Here is a 26,501-nt window from a genome sequence, read left to right on the forward strand (position 1 = left end):
ACAGATGTCCTGAAAGGGGACTCCCCAGCCCAGGGCAGTGCTAGCCGCCGTGGCCCGAGTGGAATGGGCTCGCAGCCCAACAGGAGGCTCCTTCCTCGCCAAGGAGTAACATGCCTTGATACACAAGACGACCCACCGAGAGATGGTCCTCTTGTGCACCGCCCGTCCCTTCTTAGCGCCTACGTAACCAACAAAGAGTTGGTCATCCACCCGGAACTGGCATGTGCGATCCAGATAGAACGAAATCGCACGTTTTGGGTCCAGACAGTGGAGCCGCTCTTCCTCTTTAGAGACATGCGGTGGCGGAAAGAAGGTGGGCAAGGTGATAGACTGCCCGATATGGAAGGCCGTGACAACCTTGGGCAGGAAAGATGGTCTAGTCCGCAACACAACCTTGTCCGGATGGACAGAAAGGAAAGGGGGTTTAGATGAAAGAGCCTGGAGCTCACTCACTCTCCTGGCAGAGGTGATGGCAACCAGGAAAGCAGTCTTCAGAGTAAGAAGGCGGAGAGGACAGTTGTGAAGTGGCTCAAAGGGAGCGCACATCAGAAAGGTAAGAACAAGGTTCAAGTCCCACTGAGGCATCACAAAGGGAACAGGAGGAAACGTGTGTGATGCCCTTCAGAAAACGAGTTACAATAGAGGACTTGAACAAAGAAGGTTGATCAGGCAGCTTTAGAAAGGCTGAAAGGGCAGAAAGGTAGCGCTTGGCAGTGCCCAGAGCAGAGCCCTGCTGGGCAAGAGAAAGAAGGAAGAGAAGAACCTCAGAAAGAGGGGCAGAAAGTGGATCCACAGCCTTTGCTGTGCACCATGCCACAAACGTATTCCACCTGCAGGCGTATACCGATTTTGTGGAGGGACGTCTGGCTGCCAGAATGACATTACAGACTTCAGGAGGCAAGTCAAATGGCCTCAACTGTCGCCGCTCAATCTCCAAGCATGGAGGTGGAGACTGGACAGGTTCGGGTGGAGGACCGACCCCTGCTGCTTCAACAGAAGGTCCTCCTGAAGAGGGAGACGAACCGGGGGGATCGACTGACATACTGAGTAGCTCTGGATACCAGTACCTTCGTGCCCAGTCCGGAGCCACAAGGATGACTTGGGCCCAGTCGCGCTTGTTCTTCTTCAGCACTCTGGGCAGAAGTGGTATAGGCGGAAAGGCGTACAACAGACCGCAACTCCACTCGCGACGAAAAGCGTCTCTGAGCGAGTGCCGCCTTGGAAATTCCAACACGCAGAACTGATGACATTGCGCGTTCTCTTCGGTGGCGAATAGATCTAGCCAAGGCTCTCTGCTGAAATGGGCCTTGCGCCACGTCCGAGTGCAGACCCCATTCGTGATCCATCATGCACCGACGGCTGAGCTTGTCCGCCCTGGCGTTCAGAGAACCTGCCAGGTGTTAAACCACCAGGGTCACGCCCTGATGTTCCAGCCACTGCCAGAGGCACAGAGCCTCCTGGCAAAGGGTCCACAACCCCACCCCTTCCTGTTTGTTGCAGTACCACATGGCAGTGGTGTTGTCCGTGAACACCTACACTACACAGAGGGGAGGAATGCCTTCAGTGCTAGACGAATCGCCCGCAGCTCCAAAAGGTTGATATGGAGCCGGGACTCCGCCGGAGACCAGAGGCCTCTGATCTCCGCCTCTACCATGTGGCCTCCCCAGCCCTGGAGTGACGCGTCCGTCACAACTATCTGCTCCGGTTGGGGAAGGGAGAGGGATCTGCCGCTGACCCAATCGCGGTCCGTGCGCCACCACTGCAGCTGTCTCGCAGTGCCCTCCGAGATCAGGACATGGTCGGATAGGTTGCCCTGATGCTGGGCCCACTGAAACTTCAGGTCCGACGGCAGAGCCCGCATCTGCCACCGGGCGTGATGCACCAGAAGGATGCAGGAGGCCATCAGCCCCAGAAGCCGCAGCGTCAACCTGAGCGAGACCCGGGATAAAGGCTGAAAGAATGGAATCAGAGCCTGAATATCCCGAACCCGCTGTTCGGGTGGATAAACCCGAAACTGCGCCGAGTCGAGATCCGCTCCGATGAAGAGGAGCTTCTGAGAGGGGCACAGGTGTGACTTCGGCACATTGATGGAGAACCCCAGTTGGTGCAGGAGATCTGCCGTAGTCTGGAGGTGGCTGGCGACTGTTTGGGGCGATCCCGCATTCAACAACCAGTCGTCGAGGTAGGGGAAGAATGAAACCCCTAATCTGCGCAGATGAGCTGAGACCACCGCCATCACCTTTGTGAACACCCGTGGGGCGCTGGTAAGGCCGAAGGGGAGCACGGTAAACTGAAAGTGCTCGTGGCCAACCGTGAACCGCAGGTAGCTGCAGTGGGCCGGCAGGACGGGGATGTGGAAATAAGCGTCCTGCAAGTCCAACGCTACTATCCAGTCTCCTGGGTCCAGGGCAGCTAAAACCTGAGCCAGTGTCAGCATCTTTAACTTCTCCTTCCGGAGGAAGCCGTTGATGTTCCGTAGGTCCAAGATAGGGCGTAGGCCCCCTTTGCCCTTCTTGGGTACCAGAAAGTAGTGGGAGTAGCAACCACACCCTACTTCTGGCCCAGGAACGCGCTTGATGGCCCCCTTGGCCAAGAGGGCCGTAACTTTGTCCTGCAGAAGTCGCATATGATCCCCCGATATGCGGTGGTATTGCAGTGGCATGGCTGGAGGGGTCGCCTCGAAGGGGAGGGAGTAGCCCCTTCGGACGATTTGCAGCACCCACCTGTCCGATGTGACAGTGTGCCAGTGGAGGAGGTGATGGCGAACCCTGCCCCCCACTGGCGTCACATGGGCCTGAAAGCACGGACTAGGAGGGTTTTGAGGCGGATGCTGCGGGGTAAGGTGTGGACTGGCCTCGCCGTGTTCCCCGACCGCCGCCACGGCGGTTTCCACGGCCGCCACCGCGTTGGATGTTAGTCTGCAGTGCGTGGCTGGCAGCATGTGTGTGGGCGCCCCTTCCTTGGCCACGAAAGGAGCGAAAGGCACACGTTTGCTGGCGCGGGCAGAGAGGCCCAAGGACCTGGCCGTAGCCCTGGAGCCCTTAAAGCGCTCAAGTGCAGGTCTGCCTTGTCGCCAAAAAGGCGACGGTCCTCAAACGGCATGTCCATGAGTGTATTCTGGACATCGGCTGAAAAGTTGGCGGACCTCAACCAGGCGTGGCGACGAATCGCCACCGCCGTTGCCATCGCCCTGCCCAGTGAGTCGGTGGTACCCAGCCCACACCAGATAGAATACCGTGCTGCATCCCGGCCCTCCACAAGGGCCCCGCCGAGTTTAGCCCGTACCTCCAACGGGCATTCTGGCAGCACGTCCGTGACCGTGTCCCACAGAGAGTGGGTGTAGCGGCCCAAGAGGCATGCGGTGTTGGAAGACCGCAGTCCCAGACTTAGGGAGGAGAATATCATTTTGCCATATTGCTCATACCTCTTGGATTCCCTGTCATGCGGAGCTGACGGGAATGCGGTCTGGGAATAGGAAGCCTGGATAACCAGGCTCTCAGGGGTGGGGTGGGTGGACAGGAAACAAGGGTCGCCTGGGGCCGGGCGGTGGCGTCTGGCCACGTTCCCATCTACAGGCGAACCTGTAGCGGGCCTGGACCAAGTGCCCAAAAGAACGTCGGTTAAGGCCTCATTAAACGGCAGCAGAGGCTCAGCCGAGCTTAACTGCGGTTTAAGGACCTCAGTGAGGAGGTTAGTCCTCACGGCCGCGACGGGGAGCTCAAGGCCCAAGGCCTTGGCCGCCCGCGTCAACACCACACTGTAGGTTGCCCCCTCCTCCGTAGCCACGGTAGGAGGTGAGACAAAACCAGTGTCTGGCGAGGTGTCCAGACCACTGGCATCCCCAAGTCCACAAGTCCAGTCCTCCTAGGACTGACACTCTCGTGTCAGAGGGTCCTCAGACCCCTCCCAACACTCCTCATCACCCATCTCCTGACACTCAGGGTTGTCAACTGATGGGGCCGGTTCATTGAAGTAAAACTCCCCAAACTGCGTCGAGAGCGGCGTCCAGCGGCGCCGCTCCGACGCCGGAACCGGAGCGAGGGAGGAATCGGGGACGGCGCCGCCCGAAAACGGCGCCGTAGGCGACACCTGAGGGACCGGCGCCGGTGAGGTCGTCAGGTCAACCGGCGACGACCCGGATCCAGAAGCGAATCCAGCAGAGACCTGCGGCGCCGAGCCCGAAGGCGCCGGCGGCATCAGGGCCGAAGCACCCGCCGGCGTCGGGGCCGAAGCCGCTGACCCGCTAGGGCCCCCAGACGGGTCAGCTAGGCCCGAAGGCGCCGCGGAGCCCGCCGGAGGAGTGAGAGACCTCATGGCCATGAGGAAGCGCTCGATCTCCTCCGACGTCACGTGCGGCCCAGGGACCGAAGGGTATGGGGTCGGACGCGACGTCCGCAACTCCGACAGAGCCGCGTGGGCGTGGTCACCCGAATCCCAGGCCGCGTCGCGCGAGCATCAGGGGGAGTCGGAAGAGCGATGACGTCTCTTCGACTTCTTGTGCTTACCTGACGACTTCGAACCTGAGGAGTGATGTCGACTCCCGGAGCTATGATGGCTCCGATCCCGCGACCGGTCCCTCGACCTCCGTCCGGACCGGGACCTCTCGCGGCGCGGGGCCGAGTGCCGGAGCTCGAGTCGCTTGCGGGACCGCTCCCGCCTAGCTTTCGAAGGTAGGGCCCGGCAGTCGGAGCAGGTCTTGTCGTCATGGTCGACACCGAGACAATGGAGACACCGACGGCGAGGGTTGGTGACCGACGTCAGTCGGTCGCAGTTCTCACACGGCTTAAAACCTGACATCCCTATCGGCACCGTTCGGAGTCGAAGACTCGAAAAAATGATCAAAAGGGATCGTAAAAAGTTTAGTCAAAAAATGACTAAGGTACCACTTTTTCGGGATCTGCGCTGCTGGCGCGGAAAAACGAAGACTGACGTCAGCACGCAGAGGCGGCGTCTAAGTACTCCGATGGCGTCATCACGTCGCCCACGACGCCGACGACGAACGCGGAGCCGCAGACGACGCCTACCGACGTGCAAGGGTACTGCTACGCAAAAATTTCCGGATCCAGTCTGAGGCCTGGGGATATTCTAAGGTAAGGAATCTAATACTAACCTGTTTCTTTCAGATAAGCTGAAACACTTACTTGAGATGGAGACTAGAAACATAGCACAGTAGTTGCACCACTGTTAAGTAAAAAGGTAGCACTTGTGCAGAAGAGTGCGTTCAAATTATGAACAAATCTTCAGGCAGCTGCCCTATAAATATCAAGTATTGGAATATTCCTCATCAGAACAGCGGTTGCTACATTTTCCGTTGGGAGAACGGACAATAGTCCTACCTGACATTGGTCTATTCGTTTTCTGGTAGTAAACAATGAGACTTTCTATTAAGATGGCCTACATAGAAGGAGACAAACCAGCACAAATAGCTGAATAACAAATATAAATCTGTAAGGGACTATACAAACCTTTAAATTTTCTTTAAACTCTTAAAAAGTCCAGGATATAAAGGGACTTGGGAAACTGGAGGGAAAAAAACGTTGCCAAAGAAACTCTTTAAGGGTCCTATGTGCTAAAGGTCAGGTTGCAAAGCAATCATTGCTTTTGCACACCGACTGCTTTGTGACCCATCCTTCATTTTGCACTCCAACAGATATCCACTGCCGTATAAATGCCCATTCATTACGGGTGTCTGTGAACGTAGAGACAGAGGTCTGTAAGGGATCGAGGCAGAGCTTCATGCATGTACTTGCAATTGCCTTAGGCCGTTAAAGGGACAGATGCTGCATTCAGAAAATAAAATTGGATGCTTTGAGGGGATACTTGTGAAACATTCTATGGCCAACTACTTACTCTCCCCCTTAATGCCCATGACTGCCATTCTCAAAGTGGAACCTGCCAGTCACTGACAGCTATTGCCTACTTTGACAGGTTGGTGTATGATCAATAGACAGACTGTAATTGCAGTAGCAGTAGCCAATCATTAAAACATTCCAAAGCAATTGAGGAGGAAGATCACTCCCCCTCCTTCTTACAAATCGCAAAGTCGAAATACTTTTCAGATTAGTAAAATACATTGTGTACATTGCTTCTTTAGATTTCTTGGTAGAAAATACTATACTTTTGAGAGCCACAGGCCTTGCAACTTCAAAATCCTTCAGTAAAGCAATAATAACTACTAAATTTTCAGTTCCCACCACATCTCCTATCATCAAGTTAATACACTCATTCTTCGGTGTTATGGCCCCCAAAGCCTCAGCTGTACGCAGCCAACCTCATAACCCGCTACAACGAAATGATCACGTCATACCTCCTTTCACAGTCACATTCTACACTTATACACAACAGAATATCCTCAGCTCTACCAACATTATTTTGTATCTACCCATCAAAACTCAGAGCTAAACGAAATTGCCATACAGTACTTCTAATGAACTCTCCCTCATTTTCCTTTTGGAACGCAGGACCAATCTGCAACAAAACATCTATCAACACTGACCTCGCCAACTCTCAAAACCCTTCCCCCCCCTTTTTGGTCATCCGAGGAATACCCTAAATACGCACATACACCTGTAGCCCTTCACAATTACTTTTTTAAACACATATTCCTAATCAACTGCAAGGGTGGATGAGTGGGTATAATCCATGATAGCCTAAGTGATTGCATAGAAATACATGCTTAGCAGGAAAGATGCTAGTAGACTGCATAGTGTCTCTAGCTTCTTCAAGGCAGGGAAAGGTTCATGGCAACATTTGCTATATTTACTGGTTGCAAATACATGTACCAGAATTTACGGTTTGTTGGTATCTACAGTATATGTACATAGATATTCTGTTGTGCAGAATGTGCTAGTGCCAGCTAGAGCAGAAGCCTATTGTAACATCATCATAGAAATGCTGGGGCAGAGGTGAAGGAAAATGCAAGTCGCTGGAAATTAAACCACGAACCAAAAGGTGTTAAGAATTTGGAGTGTGAAGTGAAGATGTAGATTTGGGACTGCCTGCATAGATAGTATTAGGCCAGAAGTTGTATCCTTTAGAGTGATCCTACAGAGGGCTTCTGGGGAAGGTCTACAATTTGGGGCCCTACAGGGAAGTCTCTCTCAGGCTTATTCTAAAAAAGCTGCCAGGCTCCTTCAATCATAAATAGTGCTTGAAGAGCCACACCCCTTCCACCAGTCTGGGAACTGTAGGTTGTGAAGCGAAACGTGATCATTTGTAGCTAGGAGAACCATCAGGATCCCACGTTTTTGAAGCAATGTCTTAAGGAGTCTACTTTCTGACGAAAAACTAAAGACACATTGATAGGACTGACACAGTAAATCGGATGACTCATGTGTTTGTTACAAGTTAGGAGGGTACTTAATTTAACGTCTGGTAAAGGAGTGAAAGATACTATACATCAAAGAAAAGATACTTTCAACAATGGAGGTCATTCAATATATTTTCTGAAGCTCACTGATGCAAATACTGTTCTTATGAGAGGAGAGATTCTCACATAGAAATACCCACGGTTTATATGCATTTCATAGAGTAATGCAAGCATCCGGCATTGGAGATTCCATATTTGTATTTAACAGGTGGATGGACCACAGTTAAACCAAAACTGGGTACTTTGAAATATTGAGAAGAGACAGGGTTCTGAAGCTTAGCCTTAAGTAAATCATATGCTTTTAAACCACACAAATGAAAACATTTAACAGGCTGAATTGAGTTTCAGACCTTAATTGTCAATGTTTAAGAATTTACAATTTGAATGAAAAAGGAACAAATGCGTTATACCCGTGCCATAATTGGACAACGTGTTCTGTCTAAGAGTACGACTTCAGAACTGTATGTGATGATGTATTTCCCCATCAATTATATGCAACAGATTCATACACTAGAATGTACATTTAGTTTCAGTTGTATGCTATAAACAGTCCAGATCAATGTAGCCTCAAGTAAAAGAGTGAGCCCCAATTCCTGTTCACACGACTCTGTACTGTAGGTTTCTAACAGAACTTTCCTTTATGTCAATTTGTGCGCTGCTCAGAAAGGGGTAAAACTATATAGTGACAGGTATTGAAAGCAAGGGAGTGATGCACAGGAGTTGGCCGTTAACAATATGTTAAACATATAAACGCTCCTTCTCAGGAATGGCACCCAGGATCTGGAATGCGCTCCCTCCTGAAACCAGGCTTATCTCCTCCACTGCATTCTTCAAGAAAGAGGTGAAAACCATCCTTATGGCAAAGTTCACCTGGACTTTAAGGTTGTCGGATCAGAGACTCTGCATCGCTTTTTATCATTGGTTACCTGACTGTATATTGGCATTATATCCTTACTTGATTGCGACCCTTTTATGCTACTCTCCTACTACCGACCACTATATGGTACACACTAGTTTGTTTACTCACCCTCTTGATGCCCCCACCCCTTGTTCTCTTTAATTCTAAGAAAATGGTATAAGCCATCCCTACAGCCAAAGTTTACCTGAACCCTATTGTAGCTGGATCAATGACTTTGCGCCGTCCTATATTACCGGCTACCAGATTGTTTATTGGTATCTTATCTGTACATGACTGCTATCCTAATATGCTTCTGATTATTATATTGTTCCCATTAGTCTGTTTAGTCACCCTCCTGTTGCCCCTACCTCTGTGAAGCGCTCTGATATCTGTAAAGATCTTGTTCGCGCTATATAAAACTTTGAATAAACTATAATAAACAACTAATTAGCAAGTTTGGGATAGATGCAAACGAGAAGGGCCACCACTATTATGTTAACTAAAATGGAACACAAGTACATGCACATGTTGCTATGATTCAGAACATTCTATACCAATTCTTCCCGAATTAAAATCTGCAGTCCTTGTGCCATCTGTTACTATTCATTACCAGGGCAGATGCAAAGACAAGTTGAGTAAAATTTGGGAGCAAAAATTGGTAAACACTTCTTTTTTTTACATCTTCCCTTTAATTGTTTTCCCTGCACGGAATGGCACGAAAATCAGTATGATGGAGCTTGTATACTGACACAAAGCTAAGTGCCAAATCTGGAGCTAATCAGTCCATGGAGCAAACCAAAAAACTACATTTTTAATGGAAAGTGCAGCTCATCAATACCTACAAGTGCGGTGTATTCATGGAAAAATGCCTGGATATAAAAACCCATACTTCACAGACAGCACACGTGAAATCATAAACACAGTCTCCAAGCCACTCTGCAGAGCTAAACCATTTTCAGCGCTACTAGGAGTAAGCAGTAATAGAGAGCCGCACAACGACAGGGTTATGTTAATTATGCAGCAAGAAAAAATAAATTAAACATCAATTATACTGCATTGAGTGGCATATTCTTTGGTAGCATTATAATAATAATTAAAATCAGCAAATTATGTTCCAAGAACGACAAATTTACACTATGCAGTAAAAACCACACAAATCTGCTGGCCCACCCACTGTCTCAACAACAATCTATTCATGAAAGGCAAAGGGTACTTTTCTCTAATATTCTATATTCTTAACTACATAATTAAGTGGTGTTCTCTTCCTTTTAATGTAAATACAAAACAATAGTCCATTATTTCCAATAAACAAATAAAAAGCACTTTTCTTCAAGCCAACTAATCCAAAATAAGCACGTAATATGAAAAATACAGATGGCGTAACAAACACAAAAGGCCCAATTAAAATGAAAGTAATACATCTGCGCTCACAAATTTACACCTACTTACAAGAGCTGATTTATGACATTCCCGAAATCCACTCGTAATTCCCACAGAATATTTAAGGAAAGCTAGGCTATGTACAAGTTTCTTTGCAACATTCTTAGCAGGATCTTATTCCTATTTGAAATTATCCAGAGAGGAGCACTTTGCACAAGAGGGATAGGATACTCCTTGCTTACAGATTTTTTTTCCTGCCACTGTTAAAAAAATACTACAACCCCAAGCAAATCAGGAGGTAATCCGTTCCCCTTCCTACTCTGGGAGGGGAGTAACACTAAATATTAACTGGACTAAATATTTTCCAGGGTGGAAAGGGTAATGAGAATTTGTTAATGTTTCGAATGAATTTGTATGAATGGCTCTTGGACAGTGAGCGCCTGGAGCTCACTAACACGTCGCAGAGACGTAATGGCTATTAGAAAAGCCACTTTCCATGTTAAAAACTGAACCTCGCATGAATGCAGAGGCTCAAAGGGTGGGCCCATCAGCCTGGTGAGGACCACATTAAGGTTCCATACAGGAGCTGGCGGGGTCCTGGGAGGGATGACCCGTTTCAGTCCTTCTAGGAAGGCTTTAATGGCAGGCAAAGAAAAACCAAAGGTGGTGACGGACGGAGCGTTGACAATACAAACACTCACCCCCAGTCAACTGATCTGGGTTTAATCCATCACCGTTCTTTAGCTCACTCCGCCACCCCAGTTTAGACATGGCCATATGCAAATCAGTCTGACCCTGTGCCTCATGGGAACAGTCCAGCCCGAACTGCCAAGCCATGTCTTCCATGGACCGGAATCAAGCTTCCCAGGACCGGTTTCTGGCATTACAGCCGTCTTCAGCCGGGCTTGCTTGACTCCAGTGGCAAAGTGAGCAAGGGACTCACGTCTGAGCATACCCTGCCAACTTAGGGCGAACAAAGAAAAACCAAAGGTGGTGACGGACGGAGCGTTGACAATACAAACACTCACCCCCAGTCAACTGATCTGGGTTTAATCCATCACCGTTCTTTAGCTCACTCCGCCACCCCAGTTTAGACATGGCCATATGCAAATCAGTCTGACCCTGTGCCTCATGGGAACAGTCCAGCCCGAACTGCCAAGCCATGTCTTCCATGGACCGGAATCAAGCTTCCCAGGACCGGTTTCTGGCATTACAGCCGTCTTCAGCCGGGCTTGTTTGACTCCAGTGGCAAAGTGAGCAAGGGACTCACGTCTGAGCATACCCTGCCAACTTAGGGCGAACAAAGAAAAACCAAAGGTGGTGACGGACGGAGCGTTGACAATACAAACACTCACCCCCAGTCAACTGATCTGGGTTTAATCCATCACCGTTCTTTAGCTCACTCCGCCACCCCAGTTCAGACATGGCCATATGCAAATCAGTCTGACCCTGTGCCTCATGGGAACAGTCCAGCCCGAACTGTCAAGCCATGTCTTCCATGGACCGGAATCAAGCTTCCCAGGACCGGTTTCTGGCATTACAGCCGTCTTCAGCCGGGCTTGCTTGACTCCAGTGGCAAAGTGAGCAAGGGACTCACGTCTGAGCATACCCTGCCAACTTAGGGCGAACAAAGAAAAACCAAATGGCAGGCACTCTGAAAACGGAGAGATGCTGCCTGTTTTGGAGATAAGCTGCTATGGCGGATAAGTGTATCCGAATGGAAGCATATGCCAGCTTGCATATGTAAAGATGTAACAAATAACAGACGATGTTGTGAGTGGATGCATCTAGCGGGTTGATGTTGTGTTCTGTACAGTAAATGACAAACCGCTTCCATTTTGCGGCATAGCAAGCTCTGGTGGTGGGCTTTCTTGCCTCCCGTATGATATCCATGCAGTCGGGAGGCAAGTTAAGGTAGCCAAATTCTAAGACTTCAGGAGCCAGATCGCCAGGTTGAGCTGTTGCGGGTCTGTGTGCTGAATATCGCCATGGCTCTGCGTCAAAAGTCTGGGCGTGAGGTGCAGCCTTTGATGCGGTACCACGGAGAGTTCTAGAAACGTGGTGTACCATGGTTGGCGTGCCCACGTTGGAGCAACCAGGATGAGTGTCATTGAGTGTTGCTTTAGCGTTCGTGCCACCAGCGGTATGAGAGGTGCTGGGGGAAAAGCGTACGCAAATCTGCCTGACCAGTTCATCCATATCGCATTGCCCTGCGACTGTGGGTGAGGGAACCTGGCGGCAAAGTGTTGGCATTTTGCGTTTTCCCTTGTGGCGAACAGGTCTATCTCTGGATGACCCCATTGCTGGAAGTACGGGTGGAGTACTGATGGATGTATCTCCCACTCGTGCATTTGGTGGCTGTACCTGCTGAGCAGATCCGCCATCTGATTGTCCTTGCCCGGGAGGTGTTCCGCCATGAGGAAGATGTTTCTCTGAATGGCCCACTTCCACATGCTCTGAGCCAGATGAGACAACTGTGGAGAGTGTGTACCCCCCTGCTTCTGAATGTAGTACATGGCCGTCATGTTGTCCGTCCGGATCAACACGACTTTGTTGCACAGATGTACTTTGAATGCCTTCATTGCCATGAAGATTGCCATCAGCTCTAGGTGGTTGATGTGCATCTTCTTGTGCTGCGTAGTCCATAGTCCCTGCACTGTGTAGTGGAGTACATGAGCTCCCCAACCCTGGAGAGAAGCGTCCGTTGTTAGGATGATCTGTGGGACAGGCTCCTGGAACGGTCGGCCCTTGCAAAGGTTGTGTGGATTCCACCAATGCAGAGAGTCGTATGCCCGACCGGTCACCAACACTAGGTCTTTTAACTGGCCGTGAGCCTGATTCCACTGACGTGCCAAGCACTCTTGAAGCGGACGCATATGTAGCCTCGCGTGCGGGACTATGAAGATGCAGGAGGCCATCATGCCTATCAACTGCATGAACACTCTTGCCGGAAGCGAGTGTCGCGGTCTGAACTTCTGGATGAGCGACTGAATGCTGTTGATCCTCACAGGATTCGGCTGAGCCGTGGCCGCCAGAGTAACTATCGTCGAGCCCAGATACTGCCGCACATGGGCTGGCTGAAGGTGCGATTTGGGATAATTTAGTGAGAATCCCAGACTGTGAAGAAGGTGAATGGTGTGGGACATGTTGGCGGTGCACAGCTGGGCCGACTTTGCTTGGACAAGCCAGTCGTCCAGATAAGGGTAAACGTGAACGTTCTGCCTTCTGAGGTGCGCAGCCACTGTCGCCAGGCATTTTGTGAACACCCTGGGCGCCGTGGTCACTCCGAAAGGTAGGACCTTGAACTGATAATGCCGACCCTGAATGGTGAATCTGAGGTATTTTCTGTGTGATGGATGTAGAGGAATGTGAAAGTATGCATCCTTGAGATCCAAGGTTGCGAGGAAGTCTCCCTGGTTGAGCAACGGAGAACTTGCTGCAGCGTCAGCATGTGAAAGTGTTCTGAGAGAATATATTGGTTTAGGGGTCTGAGGTCCAGAATGAGTCTGAGGGACCCGTCCTTCTTCGGGATTAAGAAGTACAGGGAGTACACTCCTGTGCCTTCTTCCACCGGCACGAGCTCCATTGCCCCTTTTTGCAGCATGACAAGTACCTCCTGCTGCAATAAGTGCAAATGCTCTGTGGACATAGGACGGTGTTTTGGTGGCATGTTGGGTGGAGTGGATGTTAACTCCAGACAATAACCAAACTGTATAAGTTTCCTGACCCACCTGTCTGTGCTGATGGATTTCCAGACTGGCAGGAACTGCTGGAGTCTCCCCCCAACAGGTGTTGTGTGGTCGGGGGGCAGTGGCAGGGCGTCACTGTTTGGTGGTGGCAGAGGAACGGGAGTTGTTATTTCCACGGCCTCTGCCCTTGGCACTGTTGCCCCGATAGCCGCCTCTACTCTGCTTGGTGTAAGAGGACTGCGCTCCACCTTTAGTGTATTGCGTTTGCTGGGACATCTGGCCTCTGGAAACACCTCTATTGCCTGAGCGACGAAAAGTATTGGCCCGAAACTGTTGGGACTGGAGAGCTCCCATGGACTTTGCAGTCTCGGTATCCTTCTTTACTTTTTCCAGTGTGGTATCCACCTCAGGACCAAACAACCTATCAGGGTTGACCGGCTGATTGAGGAGGGTGGTTTGTATCTCCGGCTTGAAACCGGAGATTCTGAGCCATGCCTGAGCTCTCAACATCACACTGGTGTTAATGGCCCTGGCCGCGGAGTCCGCCACGTCCAGTGCACATTTAATAGAAGCATTGGAGATGAGCTTCCCTTCCTGAATGAGCATTTCCGCCGCCTCTTTATACTGATCGGGTAGATGTTGTAACAGAGTCTCTAGTGTGTCATAGTGCGCCCTGTCATATCTGGCCAAGAGCGCCTGAGTGTTTGAGATACGCCAGATATTGGCCGCTTGAGCCGCCACCCTCTTCCCTGATGCCTCCAGCACTTTAGATTCCTTGTCTGGGGGAGGAGCATCACCAGTGGTTTGCGAATTCGCCCTCTTCCGGGCATTAGAAACGACCAGAGTCCAATGGCAACTGGCCCTTGATGTAGGTAGGGTCTCCAGGTGCCGGCTTATATATTTTTTCAATTCTAGGGTTGACCACCCTGGCACGTGTGGGTTCCTTAAAGATGTCTGCAGCATGTTTGAGAATCCCTTTCAACATTGGGAGAGTTTTGACAGTCTTTTCTGCTGTGGAAAAGGTATCAAAAAGGAAGTCCACGTCAACAGGGTCAGCGTGCAGCTGGATGTCGTGGTTTTTAGCCGCCCTCTCAATGAGGGCATTAAATGCCGCAGAATCCTCAGTAGGAGATGTTTTGACATTGTACACTTGAGTGTCCGGGGCAGTTTGCGGATCCCCTGGGTCCACTGCATCTCCCCAAGAGTCCTGGTGATCCTCAGGATCAGTGTTGGCAGGAAAGTTATACTCTTCGTCATCACCTTCCCCAGCCTCCACATCTGAATAAGTGGGTGAGGGTGTGGCAACTCTAGGAGTCTGTGGAGCAAGTGGCTCAACCAGAACCGGGGAATCTGTAGAAGGCTTCTTGCGCTTCAAAGGAATCGTGTAGGACTCCAAAGGCTGCGTCGTCGTGATCTTTCTCTTGTAGAGGGTAAGTTTACCGGTGTTGGCGTCGATAAAGTGTTCCGACTGCTCCTCCATCAAGGGTTGTCGATGCTTCAAGCTCTCAAGCTGCGGAAAAGGCTTCGACCCTGCAGACCCTTGCACGGGCGCGTTGGTGACCGACCTTGGTGCGAAGGCCTTCGGTGCCACCTTCGGCGGCCACGGAGTGGCGTCGAAGACTTTGGCGTTTTGGCAGCCTGCTTCGGGGTGGAAGCATCCTTCGGATGGACCGCGGAAGCCTTGTTCCTGATGCGTTGCAGTGAGTCCGACACCTGCTTCGTAAAGGAAGCGGACGGTTTCGTCGACCCGACAGACGTCCTCGGTCCACCAGCGTGTGAAGACTCGAGCGTCGATGTCTTGGTCTTCTCCGGCCGAGGCACAGGAGCAGCTCTCTTAGGTGCGCCATGTCCTCCTTCTGCGCCGACGGCCTTTGGCGCGACGACTTCGGGTCGGCGGCTTTGACTCCCGGGGTAGGGGCCCCAGTCTTCGGCTTGATGCCCTTGTTCGATTTTGGATCGACGCCCTTGACCGACTTTGGCTCGACGCCTTTGGGCGACTTCACCGGGTTGACAGCCTTCTTCGGCTTCGGCCGCCCCGACATATCGGAAGACGAGGAGGCGGCCAGAGGGACAGACGTCTTCTGTTTCGTTGGCGTCTCCATCACTTTCGGTTTCGTCGACACCGAGGGTTTTACTTTCGGTTTGGTTTTGACGACCGGCGGCTCCGCAGAAGTGTCCGTAGCCGGGCCCGCAGGCGAGGCCGTGGATTTGGGTGCAAGGTCTTGGGTAAGGCTGTGTGGCGATCCCGCGACCTGAGCCTTAGTGATTGTTCGAACGGGGCATAGCTCTTCGCCTGAGCTATCTTCCATGGCCCCATAGGCCTCATTGTCGTCTCCTATCTCGTCGACGACTTCTTCTGCATCGAGCACTTCGACATCCGCGTCGTAGTCGTACTCCTCCGCAGGAGGTGAAATCTGCAGATGAACTTCTTGTTCGTCGGCGTCTTCTCTCTCGAAGATGTCCACCGGTGCCGGGGCCGACTGCTGGGCCTCCAGTCGCGCCACGCGCCAAAGCCGAATCGTCTTCTTCGATCGAAAGCGGGAACAAGCCATACAGTTGGCTTCATCGTGGTCTGGCGACAGGCACTTGTTGCACACTGGGTGTACGTCGATGTAGGGATACTTCGATCCACACACAGGACATTTCTTGAACAGGCTCCGTTCCATGATGTGTCGTTGAAAGTCTTGCTGCGTCGACTGGGCCTCGAGCACCAAAGAGTCACGCGACTCCTCGGGACGTCCGACTCGGGGACTGAGCCGGAACAGAGTTGGGCATCGAGCGCAAAAACAATACCGACGGTATAGGAAAAGGCCTTCAGGCCTTAAGAAAGTCTATATCGATTCCGAACTGGAGATAACGAATATACATCCGAACCCAATGGCGGAAAAAAACAATCTGGGGATGGAGTCGATGCCCATGCGCACTGTAGTCCAGGGGAGGAGCCACCTATCTCGTGATACTTCGAAGACTCTTCCAGGATAACAATGTGCAATCATCCGGACCCAACACTAGGCGGCGATCTATGCTATAGATATGAATTCAGCAGCCCACATGCCTCGAACATATGACCACAAAGGTATGTACCTACACTCATCAATAAGGCACCCGAATAACTTCAAGAAACTCTACATAGCCTGAGTCAAAGCTCCAACCGTAACCATACTGTTGCAGGTATCTTTCATTATATGCAGATTGTGAGAAAGTGCCATCTTTCTTGTATGGTATGCCCTCACTTTTTGCTGAATTGCTGATGTGCTGATGTGCTTTGACTGAGTGTGCCCTGGGCTCCTGACAATCAGGTGCCCAGGTCCTGTGTTCCTTCCCTAAAACTGTGTTGAAGCTAAAACCCCAATTGGCATCTCTGGCCACATGTTAGCCCCTGGTAAATGGTACCATAGGTACCCAGGGCATTGTGACCAGAGTAGACCCTTAAGGGTTGCAGCACTTATTGTGCCACCCTTAGGGGCCCAGCACCCTAAGACACACACACTGCCTTTGCAGGCTGAGTGTCCTGGGGCAGAACTAAACAAAGAGACGACATGGCACACATCCCTGTGTGCCAGGCCCACAAACCCACTGCCCTGGCATACATCAGTCACCCCTCTAGCTGGATGCCCTATGCCAGTGGTGTGGGCAAAGGTGCATGAGCCCTGTGCCCCTACAGTATCCAGAGCCATTCCTGGGCACTGTAAGTGCAGTGATGCCATTAAGAGTATATGGTGCTGGGAGTTTGTTCATTACGAACTCCACCGCACCATAATGGCTACACTGAAGACTGACATGTTTGATATCAAACTTCTCAGCACATTAAACCCCCACTGATGCCAATGTGGGATTTAATGTAAAATGCACTACAGAGGGCATCTTAGAGATGCCCCCTGAAACCTAACCTACAATCCACATCTTGTCCGAGAGGCGGCCTAGGCTGCCACAAAGCAGACATGTTGCTGGACCCCTGGGTGGAGAGCCCCCGCTCTCCAAGCCAGCAGCAATGCACAGCCTGGGCGAGGTGCTAGGTCTCCTCCCCCAGGATGGGCAGGGGGAAGCCTTTGTGAGCTTCTCCAGGCCACTTGCTGTACTGGCACCCACCGGTTCTGACCTCCACTCTGGCGGGAAGACTGGCGGGAAACCCTACGTGAGGAAAGAGGGAGTGCCAGCCTGTGTCAACTCCACCCCTCAGGTGGCAGAGGTGAGGTGAAGCACAACTCTGGGCTCCAGCCATCTTGAGGATGGGGAGCCCTGCCAATCGGGCCGAAGACGGCTGTAATGCCAGAAACCGGTCCCCGGAAGCTTGTTTCCTTCCCAGTGTAAGAATTGGCTTTTGTAGTTTGGTTTGCCCTGTTCCCATCATGCACTGGGACAGGAACAGACAAATTTGCATACAGCCAGGTTCTGAAACTGGGATGGTGCAGTGAGCTAAAAAACGGTGTTGGATCTAGCCCTGATCTCTTGACTGGGTGAGAGTATTCTGCTTAATTCAGAGACTCTGTCCCTCACCACCCCTTGTTGTAAATAATTTTGTCCACCCTAAGCGTGGAAGGGTATACTCAGACATGAGTCCCTTGCTCATTGCACCATCAGGATTCAAGCAAGCCGGGCCGAAGACGGCTGTAATGCCAGAAACCGGTCCCCGGAAGCTTGTTTCCTTCCCAGTGTAAGAATTGGCTTTTGTAGTTTGGTTTGCCCTGTTCCCATCATGCACTGGGACAGGAACAGACAAATTTGCATACAGCCAGGTTCTGAAACTGGGATGGTGCAGTGAGCTAAAAAACGGTGTTGGATCTAGCCCTGATCTCTTGACTGGGTGAGAGTATTCTGCTTAACCCCTTCAGTGCTAATGACAAGGGTAACTCGTCATGGAGTTTCCATTGATTTCAATGGAAATTACATTGAGGGGCCAGAGGTGCCTTAGCAGCCAAGTGGTTAATTCAGAGACTCTGTCCCTCACCACCCCTTGTTGTAAACAATCGGAGATAGGATCCTGCCCCCCTCCCACAGGAGAGGAGCAGGATATGGGGTGTACTCACCTCAGGACAGGAACGTTATTGGTCCATGCCCTTTCCTACCTGTAAAGCCCCTAAATTTAGTATTTAGGGGTACCCTGAACCTTCCTTCCTCAGAATATTCACCTAAAATCAGCTGAACAACGAATTCCGATTTACTCAGCTGTTATCAGGAGAGAACACAGTGTTGCATCTTTTAGCCCAGCACTGACCCTGAAAAGTAATGTTAACCGTACTTACCAGTAACTTGAATTTCCTTCCATAGGAATCCATTGTATGGGGGGAGGAGCTACGCAGCGACCCAAGATGGCCGCGTAGACACTCTGCTCCGCCGAGTCCGTCCACCGGCCCGACTATCCTGGCTACCCTCCTGACCCCCGAGCCCGGCAACTTGTGGCAGAGGTCAAGCGGTGCACGTACGGCGAACTCCTGGGTCCGGGGGCCGCCTGGGACCGCAGCTGTGCCAGTCTCGGATTCGGGTCTACGAAACGGCGACCCCGGGGACTCAAGTGCCCACGTCTCCCGTGCCCCAGTCGATCAACAACGGCGGCCCATGCCGGAAGTTGTCGGTTGTCATTTGCTGACTGAGTGTATACAACAAATGCTTTACACTGTCCTCTGATACTGCCTTACTGCTCGACCAAGCTACCACTTTAGAGAGTAAGGTTATATCTAACTTTAGTCTCTGCCAAACCTCTGGGGACTGTGGACTTTGTGCACACTGTACACACCAGTATATACAGAGCCTCTTTCTTACACAGATCATCAAAATGCTGGCTTCAGCCAGAGTATCAAACTTCTTCACAGTCATTCAGTGTGCATAATGAAGACTTTAATAAAAAAATAAAAAAAGTTACCTGGCAATCAAATAATCTACTTTCAGTCTTAGCACCTTCTGCAAAATACTGGAGTCTCGTATAAGGTATCTAAGTGCACGAAGCCCTGCTGCACGCACTTCTTTTGCTTCATTTAATAAAGCCAATCGTAGACTGCAGAAGGAAAAAAACAGTTTTATCACAATAGCATAAAATAAATCAAGGCAATCAATGTTTTGTAACTTTATATCTTGAAAGCTACTTGTATAACATGTTACATCATTACCTAGCAGCATCTCTGCCTCACATTCCACTGCATACAGGCTCCACTGAAGGCATGATCTGACTGCTATGACCCATGCTATTAGTACAGCTCTCAACTTTGAATCTTCTTGAAATACATTTGTTTGATATGCTGAACACAAGGTGAGACCACACAATAATTCTCTATTAACCCCAATACAGTCCATAAAACAAATACACTCAGCGTAATGCATTCATGAGGATGTGTATGGCCTAATTCAACATCTTTCAAAATTACATGGAGTAGCAAGGTGGAAAAGGATCAAGATTGACAGTCACTCCCCTTCAAAACAACTAAGTACATTAATAATTACTTCCTTCAGTCGATTTATGGTGCCTGCACCCATTCCAGATGGCCTTTTCACAGGCACTAACTCAATTTGCTGCTGCATGAAAATTCAAACCTGTGCAAGAACATTTCAAAGTAGGATGATGCTCTTTTATTCTGCTAGATAAAAACATTATAAGTAGTTTAGGTTATTGGAAATTTCCAAAATTGGGGGAGTGAGAGGTCTACAGTCCTTATACTCCAAAATAGTTAGACATGTCAATGCAAAATGTATGGACAATTGACACATAAATATATCTAAACAACATCATTACAAATGTAATTAATGCTGGCGTGTTTCGAAGGCATACATAATCTACACTCAGTCATTGCATGATAACCACCCAATAATTTATGAAATGATGCGATTTATTTGTTGTTGGGATTAGGTCTTAATTTAGTCAAAAGAAAGTTATTAACCAGAAACTTTCTCGTACAGAAATACATATGCTGCCCAGCCTTAAGTAGCTTTATAAAAATGCTTGCTTACCCAAGCACTCTAATATCTTACCTTCTGCCACAGCTGAGCCTATTTCAACGAGCCTTTGGATATAAGGTAGATTTGTGTTGATGTGCTATTATTCCCAAATTGTTTTACACAAACCTGTGTCTAAAGCATATTCGAACATTACTTTGGGAAAAGGAGGTATGTTTTCATAACCTCTTATGATATACATATCAGGCATAGCAAGCTATGCACGTGTAACTACAACTCTGCCCAAGTCAGAAAATTAGTAGTTGAGAAATTACACTTCAACAAGGTTTCATGTACAATATTATCTGCAAAAGGCTTCTGAAGAACAAAGGCCACAACAGCAAATATTTAAAAAAAAATTCTTTCTTTAAATTTCCTTAAATTCATGAAGAGACCATAGTTTTTTTTTTATTTAAACAAAATACTTCACAAAATTGGGAAAAGACAACTTTGCAAATTTTGCACACTCTCATTCCAAGGAACCAATGTATATCTGTGATTTTGATGCACTGAGCTTTCACGTTGGCATGAAAAAGGAGGAAGAAAAGTATGTTTTCACACTGCATGAAGTTTCATCAACCTACCCTTCTTCATATAGACAACTGCAAATTTGTCTAAAGAGAACTGCTTTCATCTTCTTTGGATTGACTGCTTTCATCTTCTTTGGATTTACTGCTGCATCGTTCATGTCTAGATACTGAGAGACACTCTAAAGTAGTTCTTTCAGGATGGCACTAGTTTGGACCAGCTCAGCATCACTCAGATGTGTGTATTCCATAAAAGAATGTGCCCCTTTCTGTCGTGGGCACACACCCTTTTTGACACTAGCACTGGTGTTTTTCAACTGAAGTGCACTGGGTCACTGCTAACCAGGTGAGTGCCAGTGTTCTTTCCCTTAAAACAAGGTAAAATGAGAGACACTTTAAAGTAGCTCTTTCAGGATGGCACCTGTTTTTTACCAGCTCAGCATCACTCAGATTTGTGTATTCCATAAGAGAATGTGCCCCTTTTTGTCGTGGTCACACCCTCTTTTTAACACAGGCACTGGATTTTGTGCTCTTTCCCTTAAAACAAGGTCAAATGTAATACATTGGCACGCACTTTGGCACTCCTGTAAGTCCCTAAAATGTGCAAAATAACTTGGTTTCCTGGATGTTCAAATGTGATGGTACTGCTGATGTAGCAGGTGGAGAACACAATGTATTCCTGGTCAGACGGAATCAATGTTAGATTCTAAAGATCCATTAAAGTGCAGCATGGGTTATATCATTGCATTTACAATTGTTCTGGCCAATTTTCTCAACAACGACCGAAGAAGGACAGCATTTGCACTGATTGACTTGTACTAAAGCAGTGACGAAAAGTCAATAGGTCTCCACTTCAGGACCTATTTGAGTTGCCAATTATTTTTGCCAATGCTGTAAAGCTATAGCAGCAAAAATTTTTGCTGATTTTGTTGAGCACCAACCACAAGAAATAACAAGCATTGGCATAGCCAATAGGTCTTGCTTTTGGAACCTTACAAGTATTTAGTTATACAGTACAGTATCCTTGGTGCAACAACATCAACTGTTAGATGGCTTAACACTTATAAGGTCCCAAAGGCGAGACCTATTGGCTATGCCAATGCTTGTTAATCTTAACTGTTAGGGCCTTGTGATAAAGTCCCCATGCAACTTAAATTGAAGCAGTTGAAGAATCTCTGTAAGGCTTGCAAAATTAGAGTTGGGCCTAAACCAACCAAGGCACAACTCAAGGTATTGCTTGCAGAGTTTGACAGAGCCCAGGCAAGAAGAAAACACTGACAATATTGAGGATGACCCAGTCAGTGAAGTTGAGACTGACAACAATACTCAAGGGGATAGCTCCCCTTCCAGTACCAAAAAGGGAAGAGGAAAACAATAGAAACATCTTCTGTAAAACTGTACCCGGAGGTAGGCCTGGCCCCTAGAAAAACTAGAGGATCCAGACCAAGAGTAGCCAGAAGAGTAGCCCTTGCGGCCAAAATCCTGACTATAGAAAGAGAAAGGGCTGAGATGGGTCTAGCACCAATAAATGGTGGCAGCAATAAGATAAATAGAGAGAGGAAGCTTTTGCTCCCAAAATCCCCAAAGGGATTGTCCCAAATATGTTGAGGGTGATGATATCACAAAATGGTTTACAGCCTTTCAGAGGGCTCTCGACTCTGGAAGCTTTTCTCAGGCAAGTGCAGAGATAGACTCCTGACACTGAATGAGGAAAGTGCAGAGTCCTATGATTTTATCAAGGATACCCTCCCTGATTGGGGGCTTTGGACTCACCACTGAAGAGTACAGGATTATGTTCAGGGAGCCTCACAGAACCTCAAGTCAGTACTGGCTTGATTTTGTTTACTTCAGTCAAAATTCTAGGTGGCTAATTTAAAGACAGTAAGGTGCAAGTTTATGGAGGGCTTTACATTCTGTTGACAAAGGAGAATGGTGTTTGCTTTAACTAGAATAAGGCTTACAGACAAATTGCCACTCTTTTCATTGGATAACGTTGCAGTTTTTGAAGTTGTGAAGTATACATTAAACTACTAAAATGACGACTTGGGTCCTTTGGATGATGAGGAATGGCAGACGGCCCTAATGTCCCCTAGGGAGGCAGCTATTTCCCACCGCTTCCGACTGATCCAACTGAAGGTCCTACATAGAGCCTTCATGTCGGCTTCAACACTGGCCAAAATTGGTAAACGCCCTGACGATTCCTGTCTGAGAGGCTGCGGCTCAACTGGCACCTTCTATCACATCCTATGGGACTGCCCGGTAATCCAACACTTCTGGGGTGGAACTATTCGTAAGATGGGTAGTTACCTGGGTAAGACAGTCCCCCAATCGCCGAAGGAGTGTGTCCTTAATATGTGGGGACCTAATGACCTGAATGAACCGGAACCACAATGGGTTGCGCTGGGTTTCCTCCTTGCCAAGCGGTCCATTGCTATGAAATGGGGCGCTCCAGGGAGGCCGCTGGTGGTGGGCTGGATGGCTGAGATGGACCGTTGCATGATTGCCGAGAAAACTGTGTACAAAGTCAGAGGCTGCCCCAAGAAGTGGGATAAGAAATGGGGACACTGTCGGAGATACACAGAGTTCACCTCTATATTTGTTCCAATCGAGCTGGCTATGACCCGAGCCGGACCCATATGACGAATTGTATGCAAACTTAATTTCCTGCTTGTTCTGTGAACTGATGCAATTGTGTCGTTTTCAATGTGACTGATTACATGACTGTTTTCTTTCCAATGAAATATTATTTTTTTTAAAACTACTAAAATGGCGGTGACGCGTTACGTAAACGTGCCGTGTTGTGCATAATACGTATACATGACGCCCGTTGGCGCTCTTAAGGAGAGGATTCGAAGCAACGGGTGCTGAAGACCCAATTTTAGGCCAGGAGTTGTACCATATCCGGTGAGTGGTCTTGATTACCTGTTTGGCTTTTACTGTCAGACGCTTAAGAGGATGAGGCTGGGGTTCCTCGCTGGATCTAAATAGATCTTTTGTTCTATCTTCGGTTTGTAGATTCTTATCGGGAAGATTATCAGACTTCCTGAGGGCTTGTAACGTGGGCCCTGGCTCAGCAACGGAGTTCTGAGAGTCTCCCCGGCTCTTGTGTTAATTATTAGGTAAGTTGCAATACAATAGTTGGTGCACATACACCAAGTAGCTTGACTCTAAATGAAATTGGTAGGGCCAATGTGCGAAGGTCGGGCATTTTAGAATTTTATGAACTGAATAACGACACTTGGGTTTTGTCAATACTGGTGGTTTTGACGCAATCGTAAACTAGTGAGAACCTTGCAGGTAGTTTCAAGGTATTACGCAGCGCAGGACACCTGTTCTTTATTTTCTCAATGTGTCCCTGCGTATCGAGTAACAAGTCACTCTATTCTATTCTACCCTCCATTTATCCATTCTGCCTTCAAACCATACCCAACCTCTTTAACAACTTTCATCTATGTATACCACATTTTATCCCGAACCCCTCCTTAACCGCCGTTTGACCTATCCCCTACAACTTATAATGCCATTATATGCACTTTATGACTTCAGATATTTTATTTTATTGTGGTGCTTATTTAACCTGGTTTGTTATACTCATTTTTATTTTTAATTCTTTAACGCCTGGAATGTTCACTATCTTATATGCTTCTTTTATCATGTAATATGTTTGACATATATTTTGTTTATTTATTTTATGTATATCTTTTTACAATTGCCTGCTCATCCTTTTGATGCTTATGTTTGTTCTCCCTCATTCATTATCATTGTAACTCCTGCAAGCTGAATGTAACCCTTTCCCCACAATCTATCTTTTATCCATCGCCCCATGACCTACTGTTCTATCTTCAACTTCCCATAAGCTTCTCTCTATTTTAATCTGCTCTGACTATACCTAACCTGACCCCCACTACCCCCTATTTCCTCCTCCATTCTTCACTCCAAGGTTTACTACGCTCTACCTTGTCCTGCATCTTCACTCTTTCCCTTTTCTCCAAATCATGTCCCCCCTCAATTCCCCCCCCCCCAACCTTAAACTCACCCATCACCAAACTCGGCTCTAACTCTTGGTCCATCCTTTACCCCTCCCATCTCTCCAAACATCGCAAGAAAAACTTCAAGCATAAACTTCTCTGTCTCCACCCAGAAACCCTATTTGCTGATCATCACAACAGCCTCAACTCCTCTCTTATCACTAACTTCATTTTCTTCACAAAACGCCCATCTAAATGGAAAAGCCTATTTCTTAAGCACCTCCCTATCTCGAATTCACGCAACATCCCTTACGGCCTGAAACTCTCCACCTCCCCCTCTCCCTCCTTCCCGGCTGAAATAGATATCTCCAGTTTCAAATCCGGAACCATTCTCATCCAAGCGTCCGAAAAACCACCTTTATATCTTTGAACAACACTTTAGCGCTATATCCCAATCCCTCACACAATCCTTAAACCCTGCCCTCCAACCGCCCCAACCCCCTGACACACCACCCCCCAACATGTCCCCTGCTCCCTCATCTCGTACCCCTGAATTACCCCAAGCTTTATTACCTTCCTCTACCTCCATTTCTCCTACCCCATCGCCTCTTCCTGACTTACCCTCCTCCTCTCCTACTTCCAACTCCACCGCCCTTTCCCTACCACAATTGACCTCCCCAGCCTACTCCACTAGTACAATTTCTGAATCCCATCACCCCCCGCTTTATCCCCCCCACGATCTCCCCCGCCCCCTCTTCAAGCAATCCATCTGAGCATACCCAATCTCTAATGACCTCCCTCGCCCTCGATATTATAACCTGTTATGACTCCCTTATCTCCCAGCCTCCTAACAGACCTATCTCCCTTCCACCCGCCTCCACCAATGATCCTCTCCTCTCCTCTCATGAATCCTCCACATTGCATGATCCCCGTCACACTCATGCCTACTCTTGCCCCCCCTCTAACCCTGAACCCTCTATACTCTACTACATACTCCTCTCGTTTCGATCTGCTCTCCATCATTCATACGCCTTCCTCCACACCACTCAACCCCCCAATGTTACCTCCAGCCAACCCCAATTACCCCCTGGTCTCCCCAGATTCTATCAACACTCTCCCTTCTATGTTTATCCCTCCCCTTGGCCCCCACATCACTTCTCCCTCTTCCTCCTACCCCCTGATATCCCCCTTTTCCAATAATACACTCTCGGTTACGTACCTCCATTCCTCTCCACCGGACTCACTTCATCCCTTCCCACCGTGCTCATGCATCTCCAAAACTCCCTTATCTCCCACACTTCCCCAAACCCTACCCCACTCCCCCTTACTATCTTCAACAAACCACACTCTACCAGTTACGCCAATTCCCAATGCCCCTACAACACTTCCTCCAATCTGTCAACCCAAAATGATTGCCACTCCTACTTCTTCATCCTATACTCACCCACTCTCAAAAATGTATCCTACCCCACATTATAATTCCACCCTACTCCCCCTCCTGGTTTTCCACCCTGTAACCCTCACTTTATCCCCCCTCGAGATAACCCCAACTCAACCAAATACCAAATAAATACTGATCCTCCGCATTCAATCCTCAAACTATCACCCCCTAACATTGAACTTCTCCTTTCGTCTCTCATTTCAGAACTCTCCTCACTCAGTAGCGTTATCTCACACCTCACCAAAACCATCTCCTCAACTCACACCCACTCTCCGGTCTCCTCACAATACTCCCCATCGTCGCAC

At 48.8% G+C, this 26,501-nt stretch overlaps 1 protein-coding gene across 3 annotated transcripts in view; it reads right to left on the reverse strand.

The window, feature by feature from the left end:
- The window catches only part of RICTOR (RPTOR independent companion of MTOR complex 2), a 1,600,666-nt gene that overhangs the window by 1,409,489 nt on the left and 164,676 nt on the right, over positions 1-26,501 (reverse strand). For all 3 annotated transcript variants that reach the window (XM_078674985.1, XM_078674984.1, XM_078674983.1), the window contains exon 5: positions 19,197-19,328. In XM_078674985.1, the coding sequence (XP_078531111.1) occupies positions 19,197-19,328 (132 nt within the window). The remainder of the gene's footprint in view (positions 1-19,196; positions 19,329-26,501) is intronic.

Source organism: Lissotriton helveticus, chromosome 2_1 (genome assembly GCF_964261635.1).
Source record: "Lissotriton helveticus chromosome 2_1, aLisHel1.1, whole genome shotgun sequence".
NCBI lineage: Eukaryota > Metazoa > Chordata > Amphibia > Caudata > Salamandridae > Lissotriton > Lissotriton helveticus.